The sequence below is a fragment of the Gallinula chloropus genome (genome assembly GCF_964237585.1).
Source record: "Gallinula chloropus genome assembly, chromosome: 6".
Lineage (NCBI taxonomy): Eukaryota > Metazoa > Chordata > Aves > Gruiformes > Rallidae > Gallinula > Gallinula chloropus.
The window spans coordinates 31,535,568-31,550,982 of record NC_140091.1 but is presented as its reverse complement, the minus strand read 5'-3'; the positions used below and the strand labels follow the sequence as shown (position 1 = coordinate 31,550,982).

The 15,415-nt window shown below is 38.2% G+C and overlaps 1 protein-coding gene across 3 annotated transcripts in view; it reads right to left on the bottom strand.

Moving 5' to 3' along the window:
- Positions 1–15,415, bottom strand: part of COL11A1 (collagen type XI alpha 1 chain) — a gene marked incomplete at both ends in the record, with an annotated part of 145,459 nt that overhangs the window by 70,410 nt on the left and 59,634 nt on the right. For all 3 annotated transcript variants that reach the window (XM_084266324.1, XM_084266326.1, XM_084266325.1), the window contains 11 exons: positions 1,816–1,869; positions 3,262–3,306; positions 3,775–3,828; positions 4,264–4,308; positions 4,400–4,453; positions 5,769–5,813; positions 5,922–5,975; positions 9,274–9,327; positions 9,880–9,933; positions 10,026–10,079; positions 11,260–11,313. In XM_084266324.1, coding sequence (XP_084122450.1) covers positions 1,816–1,869; positions 3,262–3,306; positions 3,775–3,828; positions 4,264–4,308; positions 4,400–4,453; positions 5,769–5,813; positions 5,922–5,975; positions 9,274–9,327; positions 9,880–9,933; positions 10,026–10,079; positions 11,260–11,313 — 567 coding nt within the window. The remainder of the gene's footprint in view (positions 1–1,815; positions 1,870–3,261; positions 3,307–3,774; positions 3,829–4,263; positions 4,309–4,399; positions 4,454–5,768; positions 5,814–5,921; positions 5,976–9,273; positions 9,328–9,879; positions 9,934–10,025; positions 10,080–11,259; positions 11,314–15,415) is intronic.

Genomic DNA, 15,415 nt, shown 5'->3' with positions numbered 1-15,415 from the left:
CATCAATTGAATGGGCTTTAATCTGCCTCTCCTGCCCTTCCTCTGAACAAACATACTTGTGCATGGTGGAGATAGTTTTGGGTAGGTGTGCTGAGTGTGGCTTGGATGGAGTTAACTTTCTTAGTAACACCCCAGCTGTGTTTTGGGTTTATGACTAAAACGGTGTTGATAATACACCAATGTTCTGGGTACTGCTGAACAGTGTTTGTACAGTGTGGAGGTTTTCTCTTTGTCCCATTCTAACCCCTCAGCAAGTAGGCTGGAGGTGGGCAGGAAGCTGGGAGAGGACACAGATGGGACAGCTATCCCAAATGGACCAGGGGGATATTCCATATCATTTTGTCATACCTGGTAATAAAAGTTCTGGGAAAAGAGTAGGAAGGAGGGGACATTCATGGTTATGGTGTGTGTCTTCCCAAGTTACCCTTATGTGTGCTGAAGTCAAACTTTCCAGCAAGGAACTAGCCATATTCCTGCAAGTGGAAGTAGTGAATGCATTCCTTATTTTGCTTTGCTCCACTTACTGAGCTGCTGTTACCTCAACCCATGAGTTCTCCTGCTTTTGATCTTCTGATTCTCTCTCCCATCACACTGTGGAAGGCGTGAACGAGTGACTGGGTGGGGGCTTATCTACTGACTGGGGTGAACCCACTGCAGTAGGGATCAGGCACAGACCTATGTTAAACACCTGATTATCTCTTACAGCACCTCCCTCCTGTTTTTAAGGTTTAACAACTTGCAGTTTTTAAAATAATGCTTATTTTTGGAAATGAATATTTTTAACAGCATGCAGAATAAGATAAGGGGGGAAAGTTGAAATGTTTAGACAATGATTCAAGGTATGGATTTCCAGGTGGTCTATCATTGCATATTTAACATTGTCCATAAAAATGGTACTTTGGCAGGTAAAAGAGAGATCACAAGAGCCCTGGGTACAATTCTGTATTTGTAATGTAAGTGCCTATGCAGTGAAACCCCTGCATTCTGCTCTGCTGTTGTGATCCTAGCAGAACACTGCTGAAAGTCAGGTTTAAGGAATGCAGATTTACCCTAAAAGAAAAATTGCAATGGGAATGGGAAGAAAAATATCATGGAAGGAGCGAGATGTCCTGAGAAGTCACAGTGACTGACTAATGGCTCTTGGTGGTATAAAAAGATGCTATTTTTGATGCAAGAAAGCTAGTCTATATGCATATAATTATGAACAATGATTCCATTTAAGCTTAATGCCTGAACTGTAAGCAATGCTACTCAGGTGGTTACAGTGTCTATTCAGGAGAGTGAATGCATCCTCAGAGCTAAGCTAAATTCCTAAAGGTTGGTTTAGGATTGTCACAGTGTACACAATGAAAGAAGCAGCCCAAACAAGTAATATGCACCTTAGGTCAGGAAGCAGAGAAAGACCTTGTCTATTCTATGTTTCCTCAGAAAACAAGCAGTGAGCATTTTTACAGATGATTTGCTTTGCCTTACTGACATTATAGGACTACAGAGAAATAGTATATGACCCTCTGTGTGTCAGTTAGGCTATTTACACATCCTTGCAGATGTTTCAGATGCATTTTATCATCAGGGACCACATTTTAAAAGCTTACAGCCACTTTTAGCAGCTGCTTCAAAAATACAATTTTCTTAGTTTTAACAGCTGTAATGATACGGGGGGGGGGGGTAGATGGATTTTTGTAACACTGTTGTGAGCTAAGACTATCAGTACGTTTACTCTCTGTATTCTTTTTGCAACACAGGCATCAAGAAATGATTATTACTTGGTAGAAGTATTTAAACATTCAAGGGATGAAATATTTGGTTACTTACAGGAGGCCCATCAGAACCAGGAAGGCCAGGAAGGCCAGGCTTGCCTTGAGGTCCCTAAATGTAGTAGCAGAGACACATTTTAAGAACCATAGCAAACATACTATCATTTGCTAGGATGATTGAGGATCATCCCTGCTGAGGACTGGTGTGTCCTAAACCAGCAAATTACCTTAAACCTTTTCTGTATTTGAATCTGTGTTAAAACAACTGGTGAACACACCACAGGTGTGAAGTAGCTGTAACAACAACAGACACCACCAAACCACAGGAAAGAAAAATGAAACAACCCAAACCACCCAACCCCACACATTTAACTCTAAGAGCTCATGATACAAAATAAAGTTACACCTAAATCCCTTGATATGGATATCAGGGATAAATTAAAAAACATAACAAAAGTAAACCCAGAAAGATACTATCACTCAACACATAAGTGCAAGGCCAGCTCTTACAATCATTAGCCAATACAAATCACCAACAGTTTTCAATGAGGTGCTTGCCTGGGAACAGGCTTCAGGACTACCCTATGAACACACACACACCCCACCAGGTGGGGAAGTATTCTCCAGTGTAAAAAACTATTTTGAATTTCAGGAATTAGAGAATTCCCCATATAAAAGATACCAACAAGATCAAGAGGCAAAGAATAGAGATTAGAGAACCCCAGGGATCACAGCTGAAAGGCATGGTATGTCTTTGTGAAAGTCTCTGGAACGTGTATATTGTGGACCTAGCCTGTTTTCCTAGCATAGTACTTCTTAGGCACACAGGCAGGTAAAAAGCATGTACACCATTTCCTAAAATCTTTGATTTCTCCTAAAGTACATAATAAACAGTGAAGGGGAGCAAAATCAAAGAATCATCAGAGCAGGAATTTCACCAAAAAAGAAGAGAAAGGTAAAGTTAGCATAAAATTCAATAGTGATATTTTTTAAATTACCAGAAGATGTTTCAAATCGCAAGAATGTGTACAAACAAATAGATCAAGGACAAAACTAACACGGTACAGCCACACTACAGTATGCCAATTACACTGCAGAGTACTATTGAAAATTCAATTCTTGACTAAAGAGAATAGTCAGACTTGAGTAGGTAAAAATTTGTTATAAAAAAAAAGAGATTCATAAAAATAATTTTCACAGCTTGCTGTAAAAATAAGATACAAGTACACAAAGTTTAATATTGTAGATGGAATTCTGAAGCTAATAACACAAAATTAATCCAAAATAAAGGGAGGAAATTATATATGTGAAAAGGTGTGTGTGAGAGGAAAGCCAGACCTCCATGGGTTATTCATTTACTTGAATTGCTGATGGTTTCAGGAGTATCTGCTAATTTTTAGATGTTAGGTTACTATTATGCAAACCACAGCAAAACCCCTAGGCACATAAGCAAGGCTGTTGCAGAGAACTGACTGTGAAATACCAGAAAAATGCTGTAACTTACTTTTTCACCAGGAGGTCCAATAGGACCTTGCGGACCAGGAAGCCCCTATTAAAAAGAAACCAGTGTGAGAAACTTGGTAGAACAATATACATACATTCACCCTGCTAAAGGTCCCTCATTAATCTGTTTAAACACACTGGCAAATATAAGTGGCTTTTTTCCCCCCCTTACTAGTTAGATGAGGAGTTTTGTGTGAGCCTTTTGCACAAGCCACTATTCTGGCAGTTAGGTCTGTAACAAGATCCTATTCAGAACCCTCCTCCAGGTGTGGCCGTGCCTGCTGCATTCCAGGAACACTGAATGAGTCATTTTTCTCCTGAATGAAAAAAATCCCTCTTAAAGTTTACTTGAAAAACTCTGCTCCCACTGCCCTCAGCACATTTGTAGCATTATTTATAAATTCTTGAAGCTTTATCAGTTTTGCACATGAAAAGCAAACCTTTTAGCAATTTCCATTTATTAAACATTTGCTGCACGTTACTTCATATGTCTTGAGAGTTATTTTACACTTACTTGTGGGCCTGGAATTCCTTGCTGGCCAGGAGGTCCTGGTTCCCCTTGAGGACCCTACCATGCAAAAAAACCACCAGGGCATTAGGTTTGCATTTCTGCACCACAGATCTTCATTGTCACGACTAAAAGGAATACAAACTCATCTTTGTTCCTCCCCTCTTTAAAGTCTACCACCAACTTTCTATCCAGTATGATATTTTTTCAAGCTAATGAATTTCATGAACTTTAATAAAGAATAACAGCCCACACATAGGACTCAAGCACTGGAGTCCATGGTGCTAAAGGAGCTTGAGAGAAAGCACGGTTAGGCCTTTTGGCTGAAATCTGAAATAGATGGCTTCTCTTTTCTCTGTAAGATCATAATGAATCTGAATATTTAGACAGAAAAGTTTAATTAAATGGAAGAGACAGCATAGTGGCAGGGACAAGGAAGTATGGAAAGGATTCTTAGAATCCACTCTCTTTTTATTTCCCAGCTTGCTTACTCACCATGTTTCCTTTTGGGCCTGAAGGTCCATCAACACCTGCAATGCCCTACAACAATAAATATAAACATGAGGAACTTCCAGTGGATTTCCATTTTTCTTCTGGAAATTGCAAATAGAAAAAAAGAGTTCATACGTACAGGTTGTCCAGGGGGACCAGGTGTACCTCTGGGGCCCAGTAATCCCCGTGGACCCTGCAAGAGCAGAAAACACTTCTTAATACCTGCATGATTTTTTCTGAACAAAGAGAGGCCCAGAAGCTGGACATGGCAAGGAGTGTCATAAGGAGTGGAAGGCAGCATGGTGGTTGAGGGAAAAAAAAAGGAGGGGAAAAAAAAAGGAGGAGGGGAAGGAAAGGAGGGAGAGGGAAAAATACACCGACAACAGATTCTCCTGAAGGCCACCACATCTCAACAGCATGTCAGTGGAAGCATAAACTTTTTTTTTAGGTGCTGTATGATCTTTTCAGAGAATAGTAGTAGCTAACTTTATATTTCTTAGTGCAGAATGTTGGCACAGCATCTTCCACTAAAATTTCAGCTGTGTCTTGACCTAAAGGTCTGACTTGGATAGTAGCACCCCTTTGCATTCCTGTCTTTAGGAAACATGATGATCTGACATACTCTATACTACCTATTCTACATGTAAATCAGTTCTTTTATCTGTAGTAAAGAAGCAATAAATTATTATAAATTTCTAATAAATTTATTACACTAAGTGAAAGCATTCTGGAAACCAAAGTCAGATTTATTCCTCTGACCCCCCCAAAAAATCCACAAGAGACCAAGGGCTACTCTCCTAAATACAGTGAGCAAGATTTGGTCTACAACATAATCTTCTGGCTTTATGCAAATTAATATTGGTTTTCATCATTTGTGTCTCCATTCATGTCACGCTGCTAAAGTAGCCAGGACTGAGTCTCTAGTATCCTCATGTATGATATAGTCACAAATCACTAACACTGACTGTATAGTGACTTCTTCCTACTTTGCAAGTAGGCAGCAGTATATCATACATTTAGGGTAAAATTCCCCTTTCTGAGGCTTCATTTCTTGCCTGCAATGCAGAACTCTGCTCTGCAGTGACAGCACCTGCAGAATTCCAACAGACAGAGGTGGAAATTCTGTACATGAAACAAGCGTAAAAATACACAAGGAAGCACAGTAGTGTGAAAATCAGAGAAGCCAGGCCTTATTTTGTAATAAACAGATGTTTGGAAAACATTTTTAAAGCAACAAGAACTCAGTTATATTCTCATGTTTCAAGGACTTCAGGGACTGATTTTACACACCCGGATAGGAAATAGCCTTTATGATTCTGGAAGTTGTGTGTACTTGGCTGGATGTATCTCTCACAACTCCAATCCTGTTAGCAGTGTTTCACCCCTAAAAAAATTGTTGATTTGTTTGCTTTTCAACCAGAATCAGTACTCTATCTACACACATGGACTGATTTTTATACCTGGAATTGTGAACAGTTCAATAGAAAGAGTGAGAAAGCATTGCTTACAGCTTCACCTGGGAGACCTCTTGGTCCAACTTCCCCATCTTCTCCCTGTTTTCATAGAGGAGAATAGAAATTTTAGAAAAGAACATTTATCATGACCACACTGCCAGTACCTGAGTATTCACTCTTGATTTTGCTGTGTAAATAGTAACTTACTCTTGATCCATCTTCACCAGGTAAGCCAGGAGGTCCCTGTGGGCCACGGTCTCCCTGTAGAACAAGAAAAGTCATTAAACTAATACATCTGTTGCTGGAAACAATAATGGATGGGAAAGGAAATGAAAACAAATGTGTTAGCTGAAGTCTGACGTATCAAAACATGTCTTGACACAATGATACAAATCTGTGGGTCATAGTACTCAGTAAAGTCTTTTATTATATTGGTAGAAAAACAAATGAACATCGTTGAAACAGTGAACTATTTGTGTTTGTAAAACTTAATTCTGGTTTGGCCCCAGAACTTACACAAACTGCTGCTACAAAAGGCAGCGTTACCCGCATTTTCCTTTGTCTCATCGGCACCTTCCCCCTCCGCATACATTCCGGCAGGAAAATAAGGCCTTTGTACATGGGTCAGAAGTTAATAAACCGATTGCTGGGCCCTGGAATATAGATGGTGAAGTGCACTGACTACCCTTTAGAACCATGCACCCTGGCACCGGTCATTGAGAGCCTTGAGACTGATTTGTCTGAGGCTTTGGAAGGCAGCCAGACCTCCACACTTCCCCTCAGAGGCTGGGGCTTTTCAAGTCTATATATGAAAAGCCTCAGTAGACTCTGGACCATACTTTCAGGATTTATTTTTCTTTTCCAGTTTCTAAAGAGAACTAATGTGCTGCATAGCTCAAACACCACTGACTGACCTCTTTCTGGGCAGTGGGTTTTTAGACTGTGACTTCCTTCTGGCATTGGACAACAACCAAGTATTCATGCTGCTTTCCTTAATTTTTCAGTGTCTCCAAGGAGCCTGATCATTACTGTGGATCCTAGTAGAGATAAATGAAATCACTCTAGTGGCTCCATTCTGTACTCTTTCAAGCTCTCAGAGGGAATTTTAGGTAACTTGCTCTATTACCCCAGAGCTATCTAATACTAGGGATGTCAGAATTTTATTCTACCTTTCTGTCCTCTACAAGTTGGAGTCTGCAATAAAGTGAAGGAAATTCTGTGAACTGTGCTTTTGTACCTGTAAGATCAGCTAATCATTTAGCATTATATAGCATCATCTGTATTTTGCTAAGTTTTGAAACTACTCAACGTGATCTGCTGTCAGAGCATGTGTTTTTCTACATGCTAAATGACACTCTTGAAAGAAGACATGAGACACATGATCTGTGCTCTGGCTTCAATCAATATCCAAGTGAAGACTGATTTAAGTTTTTAAATATTGAAACAGTTGATACCCTCAAGGGCTACCTTTGGTTGCCTGGCAATCACATGGCACTTAGATTTAAATTAGGAGCTTCAATTTAGTATCCTGGTATCGTCATGCAGTAAGAAAAAAATTCCTTATCATTGTTAGCATTCTCAGGTCTTCAATTCTCTATTTCTGTCCTTCAAATTTTCTGTTAAATCCTGAATTTCTTTTTCCTTAGATCTTTTCTGCTAGCATATAGTGTCTTGCTTTTCTACTGGAGAAGTGTTATGCATCTAGCAAATCTATATACAAAGAGTTCACAGTCACAGATATTGAGGCTAAAAGGAATATTACACCATGTGGCCTGATCTCCCCTGCATTGGAAATTAGAGAAGCCAGTGAGTGACTCCTATCTGACAAGTCATGTTTCACAGAGGTATAACATCGGAGAGACATTTAATTTGGAACTCATAGTTCAAATATGACTAATTCTAAAAGTAGTCCTAAACCTTCTACTCTACAGTTATGCGTTTTCAACATCAATCGCCTTACAGCTGAAACATAACTACAGTAGAAAAAGTGATTCTCTTGTCTTTCTTTCTGCCTTCTTTATTGCATGACAAAGAGAACAGAATCTTAGCATTATAAACTGTCAGTATATATGAATCTGAAGAGCTACAGCTATCTGATCTGGCTTTGAACTGAGCTGCTGTCAGAAAAATCATCATTCGTGCTTTTACAGAAGATTTCCATAGAAACACAAGAATGCAGTGACATTTAAATAGTGGGATGAAACAAATGATGAAAAGTTGTCATTATTTTCATTACTATTTTGCGAATTTCAACCCAAATAGTCTTGTATTTAAGTTTTAGTTATTTGATTAGGAAATATGAAATTAATAGAATATTTGCAAAAAATAAATTCTTTATCGATTGGAAGGTCCCACAGACAAATAATTCCAGTACTCAAGGTTGGAAAGCAGACATGCAGACACACATTCCCTGACTGAACCAATTTCTGTTCAGCCTTCAGCACGAAGCAGTGGCAAGAGCTTAATGTCTATCCCCCTCTGCTGGTCACCTGCTGATCAAGCTGGAGCTCAATTACGTGATGCTTTAACTCTTCATGGAAAAGTGAATGACAAAGGAGGATTAATATATTTGTGTATGACACTAGAAGTTCCTTTCCTATTTCAAACAGAAATCAAAAGTGTCTCCTAGATGCTATTAGGAAAAGCTAGATTTTGTGCCAGTAGCCAACACAGCTGAGATTTTCTGTGAAGTGCAGCATCTGTGCATTGAAAGGTGAGACCTATAACCATTCCTCAGTCACCAAGCTTCAGCACGTATGAGCATGATGCTGTTGACATACTCACTCACTGTTTCTTTTATGGTGTATTGCACTTATCAGGATAACAGTAAGGTGGGTACACTCAGTAGAGTATGTTGTTACTAGTATCTACATTGGGGTATAATTTAAAGTAGAAGTCCTCTGTTGTGATTATTTCTGCACTTCATAAGGATAGATGCAGGCTTATCCTACAGATTGGTATGACATAAGGAGCAAGTACATTAGTTGTTTTAAACATTACTTCAAGTTTTCCTAATTTACCTGACCTGACTGATTTTTCTTTAAGCTGCAGTTGTTGGAATAAAACACACTGAACACTTCAGTTTGCAATTCAAATGCATTTTTTGAGCAAACTTCTCAGCAGGTTAAAGTTTGATGCGCTCTTGATACAGAAACTTCATTCTAATCTCCTTTTCCTACTACTATTTTCTACAGCAATCCTTTTAAATCCAACATGTAAATTCCTTAACTAAGAAAAATCAGAGCAAAACTTAGCTGAAAATGGGATCTGAAATCTGAAATATATTTAAAGCATTTACACATGCTTTATATACGAGTATGTATATATATATATATACACATACTCGTATATATACATATATATATATGAGTCATTGTCTATTGATTGATATTACCAAGGAGTAAGTTACCTGACAATATAGGCTATTATTCTGTAGTGTGAAAAGCTGACATTCCGTTTTAACTTACCACGTAGCCCTTAGCACAATCTTTAATGAATACTGCATTATTTCTGTGACTGTAACAATTTATTGCTGCGTAAAAATACATGTTTTTCTTACCCTGTTACCTTTGTCACCAGGGAGGCCAGGAAGACCATCAAATCCCCTGTCACCCTAGGAAAGAAGAAATCACAGCTTTAATATATGACTACTATGTCCTGTATTACCCTGAATAAATTGTGTCATCCCTCCAAAAATTAATTTCTAGCCATGGTTACATGTACACTTTCGTTATTGGATGAAACTTCTGGAAGGGAGCATGTAGACTAAAGTCAAAAACTTTGCTTCTATGTGTTACAGCAGAAAAAGATCCCACACCAACTTTTTCCCTGTGCTGTAATTATGCTATTTATAAAAAAGTATGCCTTGAAATGAAAAGCTTGATTCTATCTGCACTTCACAGTTGCACAACTGACTCGAAGGGGTAGGAATCATGCCTCAAGATCAAGTTACTTCAAGGTCAGACTACTGCTATTACCATTAATTACCATATTTTAAATGGATGATTCATTCTCGGCTCTTGCATCTGACCCAACTATCTGAAACCTCAGTATTTTCAGTTGAAAGAAGAACTTTGGGTTGGCCTGGAAGGAACTGGTACCTGCATAAAACCTGTCTAGCCCATTCCAAGAATGAAATAAAGCCTCAGGTCTCATTATTATTTACCTTTGCACCAGGTTCTCCTGGCATTCCTCTGGCACCATCAGCTCCAGGACGTCCCTGCAAAAACCCAAAGGGGCAAACATTTGGAAATGCAGTGGTATAAATTTAAATAGTAACTATTTACCTGGATTGATCCATGTGCTACCTACCCTTTTGCCAGCTTTTCCACTTGGACCAGGGGCACCTTGAACACCACGAGGACCCTGAATTCAAAGAGTAACTCTTAGAATCATATTTATGTCAGCAAAGGTGTTGCTAGTTAAACATCTCACCTCAAGAACAAGGTAAGATCTTTTTACACACAAAGCTGCATTATTGCCTAGAAAATGGGTTCTGTTTTCCAAATCCCATTGGTTTTAAATTTAACTTGGGCATTGAAACTGGTCTTAGCAGTACCATTTTAACAGTAGTTTTCATGAGATGGCACTATACTATATCTATATATATATACTATAAATTGGTCTTTTTATCAGAAACGCTTCTTACATTCTTTTCATGGCTTTGAAGATCACAGTCCTGTGATTTGAAAAACCTTCTTCCTCTCATGCTGAAATTATTTCAGTCAAATAATAATTATTTGATGAAAACTAGAGTGCTTATTTCAGATCCCTAATTCATACACAGACATGAGTCATGTTGGTAAACAGCTCACATGCTGTCTTAGCTTTACACAGCACAGTTCAAACTAGAGGAAGACCAAATTACCCCAGATTGAAGAACCAAATTCCACTCTTCTAAAAATATCCATGTGGACTTTTAAGACAGGCACTTAATAATGTAGCAAATCCATGATATTACTTGAGACCTACCAAAATATTTTTTCCAGAGACTCCTATCACTATTTCTTTAACAAATCCTTTTTACTTTTAGGTTTAAGCTGAAAGATTCCAATGTGTTTCAGTGCTCTTTACCATCATTGCACAGGAACTGTTACAATACTAAGTTGAGAAGAAAAGCATGCACTGGTTCCTAAAGACTTCTTCTTGCTATGTCACATCTTTCTTGAACATACCCTATTTAATTACCAGCTAAATTCAACCTCTCTCACCTTATGAGATCTGGTAAGATCAGAACCCAGGGTCATACAATTGGAGACAGACATAGGGTTATTTAACAAAGAAAAGAGCCTGAAGTGACAGTATTAAAACAGGTTTTCAAGTACTGACACTCTACATGTGATAACTGCTCTTTGTTACAAAGATTGTTACTTTCACGTTTCAAAATGAAGAATCAAGCTATTGCATTTAATTAGGATAGTTCTGTAAAAGCTAATTTTCTTTAATTGCACATGGAAAGTATATCATTGATTTCTTCTCAGTAGTACAAATGCATTTTTTTTTTTAAGATAAACAAGCTCAAACATAACAGGCAATCTTATCGTACCTGGGGACCTGGTTCACCACTTTCACCCTTAGCACCTGCTGATCCAGGTCCACCCTTGATGAAAAAAAGCAAAACATAATGTTTAAATACACAAAAACCTTTTTAAATGAATGCTACTTTCTATTTCTGTATGTTAATTACAGGGAGAAAAAACAAACAATCCCTAGTCACTAAGAGGGGTGAATTCACCATTTGAATCAGCAGATGTACCCTGATGTATCATTGTCTGATCCTGGGCCAAACTGATCCAAAAATCTTTCTGTTACCAAAGGAAGCTCCCACTGATTTGAATGGGATCAAATGTAACCCTTTGTTCTATACTAATGCTGAGAGAAATACAAGCACAGTAAGAACATAAGTCACACAAACATGCATCTGCTGTAGGGAAGGCAACAGAAATGAAACCCACCTCTTTTTACCTTCATCTTTTTCTGTGCTGTACAGAAAATAACAGGGTCTTGTAGTTCAAATATTACTATAATCAACAAAAAAAAACCCTGTCTAATCTTGTCATGAACTTCAAGGTCCTTGTGCATTTGGCCTTGAAGAGGAAATTCCATTTAACTGCATTCTCTTTACTATCATTAATTGATGATACAGATTTTCAGAGTAAGTTTTAATCATAGACAGACCTAAAATAGAGCTTTATTCAGGGTAAGATACTGTACATGGAATCTGGGGAAGAATTAAAGTGAGTTTGTGTTTCCACAATAGTGGTCTCACAGAAATAGACAAGTCTAAACAAAAAGAAATCTTGGCATTGTTGCACAGAGTATAGGCTCAGGGAAGGAACATAGGGGAGTTTACTACTACAGGCAATAGAACTTCTAACCTCTGGAACAGGTCATGACCAAATGCATGTATTTAACAGGAAATGAATCTGCAAGATTATCCTCTATGCACCACAGTGACCATTCAAAGAAAGAAGTCTCCTGTCTTGGCTTAGAACTGAGTCTAGCAGCCTGGAGTAGGAAGATTCCCACTGACCTTCCAGGTATTGAATCAAGTTCTGAGAAAACTGAAAATCAGGTCCAAGCTGGTATTGGCAGGTGAGAGAACAGTGGCTTTAGTAGGTGGTGACTGTCTGGGTTTCCCTGATGTAAACTCTGCTTTTAACTAATACAACTAATCATGTTTAATATCTGTAGGCAGAAATTTATTTTGTATTCTATGTTAATTAAGCATGTGAACTGTAGACTCAGTTGAAGCTGAACTGGGGCTTTGACAATGCTATGTTTAAGATTTATAATAACCGACATGTTTCTAAAGTTATCTTGCAGACTACTAATAATCTAATTAAAACCAATTCATATTAAGAGTAAATGCACCAACTATTTCATTCTTAAATTAAGCTGGGCACACAAGCAATTGACAGGCCAAGAATCTGTAGTTGCTTCTGAAACCATTGGCCAAAAATGTTGCCAGATCAAAGAGTCGGATTTCTAGAGCCTCCTGGTGGTTTAGAAGCAAAATAACCATTGATATTATTCATTAGTTGAACTTTGCATACAGAAATTCATAGAATCATAGCATTGTTTTTCTTGGAAAAGACCTTTAAGATCATAAAGTCTAACCATTATGAAGGCTTTTAAAACGTGAATGCATGAATATGAGGCCAGGTTATGTCCCAGCTAAAGGTATATAATACGCTGTCAATATTAAATCAGCCTTACAAACCAATTCCTTGCTGATAGCAATTCTACAGTTATTTTATCTGTATAGACTGAATGGCATTCTGCAGGTCTCTTGACTTAAATACACCGCTGGAAATAGTGTATTAGTTTGCTAAATAAATCCGACATATTTGACTATTTGTAAGTATTGCATACCTAATCACAATCAATGAAGACTCTCTGAGTCAAATTCTCTGCTTAGTAACAACTGTTTACTTCAAAAGAATTACTCTAGAAAAGAATTGCTCATATATAGGTCTGCTTAAAATACAAGTAAGTCCACTGATTTCAGTTTCTGGGGACCACGTGAGATCCACGTGGGTTATTCAGCTCAATTTACCTGAAAACAGTGACTTTCACCTAGATAAACATACTAGGTTTACGAGACTAGCCAGTTTGGAGCACAGCATAATCTAGAACAGAATTTTTGATGCTACATGAAGATGAGGCAGAGCACTACCAAGCCAACCAAGAATACAACTTAAAACAACTTTTAGTATCATGTAGCTTTCAAGAGGCACTGAAGAGTATGCTAAACTGCTAGGATAAGGGAAGAACACGATCCAGTGTATTTTATGCTCCCTAAAATATTTCTTCAAAAGTATGTCATTATCTTATGCCCCCCCTGGGTTTTCTTTGTTAATAAAGGTGGTCACTGGAGGAAATGGCAACAAGAGTCACTGAGGCAAACTTTCAGTTGCATTGTGCTGCTGTAACTATACACAATGAGATGGAGAACAACCTGAACTACCTGTTGGTAGTAGTAGGATGTCATCTCATCTTTGTCCACCTGAGTCTCCTGCTTTCAAACTAACTGACACTGAATATTAAGGAGAGCGAGGATTAGTGGGGAAAAAGAGGAGGGTTAGAAGGTGATGACTTGATTGTGACTGTTCCGCTACGGGCTGTTGCTGAAGCATCACATTATAGAAGGAAAGAAGGGCAAAAGGGAAAGGAACTATATTGCTTGATCTACAGTCTCATCACTTCTAAGTTATGATGAAATCTCGGCAACTGGAATGAGTGGAAGGAAACTACTTCGGAGAAAAATGCTATTGCATTCTTAGGCAAGGAGAAAATCAGGTGACCTCTAGAAACTTCTATGGCAGCAGCATAGATAGAAGATAGCAACAGATGCCCAACGTGGGGCACGAAAGGTTGGGATAACGGTCGATCTGATCCTGACACCATCGCGTTTAAGATAAAGCTGTGGTAAGCACTGTTGTTTAAGCAGTCTCTGGTCACGATAATGAGGTATTTATTCACGAGGCTGTGGTCACAGCTGTGGCACCCAAACCACTGCATGCTGTATGCAATCCTGGCAGGAGTCTTTACCATCTCGAGGCTGCAGCTTGTACTTCACTTTAGTGTATTTTATGATACTGGTCTATGATACAATAATATCGATGACCATGAGCTTAAGCTGGTACTAGTATGAGGTTTTGCTGTCCCACCCATTCCTTGGACAGGGAGGGTTAATAACAGCAGCTGGTATGGTTGCTGTTATTAACCCTGGTATAGTTATGACTGGCATATCTTTGCAGTCACTTTTTTCTTCACAAAATAAATCAAAAGGAATTTGCTTAATCTTTTCCCTCTTTGTTACCCCACAATCACTTCATTCCACTTCTCAGTAGCACAATTGTATTCTTTGTGTTTTACAACTCGATGCTCGTCTGATCTACTGAAAACCGCCCACATTACTCTGTGCCCATCACAATAATAGAGGATAAATAAAAACTTCAGTGGACATGGGCTAAAATTTAAGAGGCCAAATATTTGCCAACCTAGTTGTGCCATCACAGCAGACAAAATAACAGTTTCCAAATTAAGTGGATCTTTCAAATATGGATGCTGTACAAATTGTAGAAGACAATTTCACTATAAATATAATCACCTGGGTGAAATTTATCACAGACAAGTCTTCCACAAAGCTTATGATCTTGGCTGCAGCATCTGTGATTTTACATCGTGGTGCAGATACATTATAATAAGTTTTTGAAAGATGGGAAATGCTAAATTACTTAATGGACTATTGAGTATAAAAAGTATCCAGTTCTCAAAAGAGGAAATCACAATTGCAAGATTGATCAGGTAGTTTTGCCTTGCTGAGCTGCCTACCTGGTTTTATTCTTTCCTTGTGAGTATTGTCCTTTTAAAGTATTTGTAGGGATCACAGAGGAAAACCTATTTGTGATCAAAATGTTGTTTTGCATATCATCAGAAAAAATGTTGCATTCCATGTATAGACTTTGTACAAATATTAAGCTTTTTTAACATTCACAAGGCCATTTTCCAGATCATTTCATATTAGCAGTCAAGCCAAATTCAGGTTTGAATTTTAAAATTACAACTGTTTTATAAGCCTTCGTGGTTTTTAATTGATCATAGGAATGTCTCTTAAGAACTTTCCAGATTTATCTTAAATAGCCAGTCATTCTGCACATTCTTGCTTTAGTATCTCCTTCTGTAGAGTTTCATAT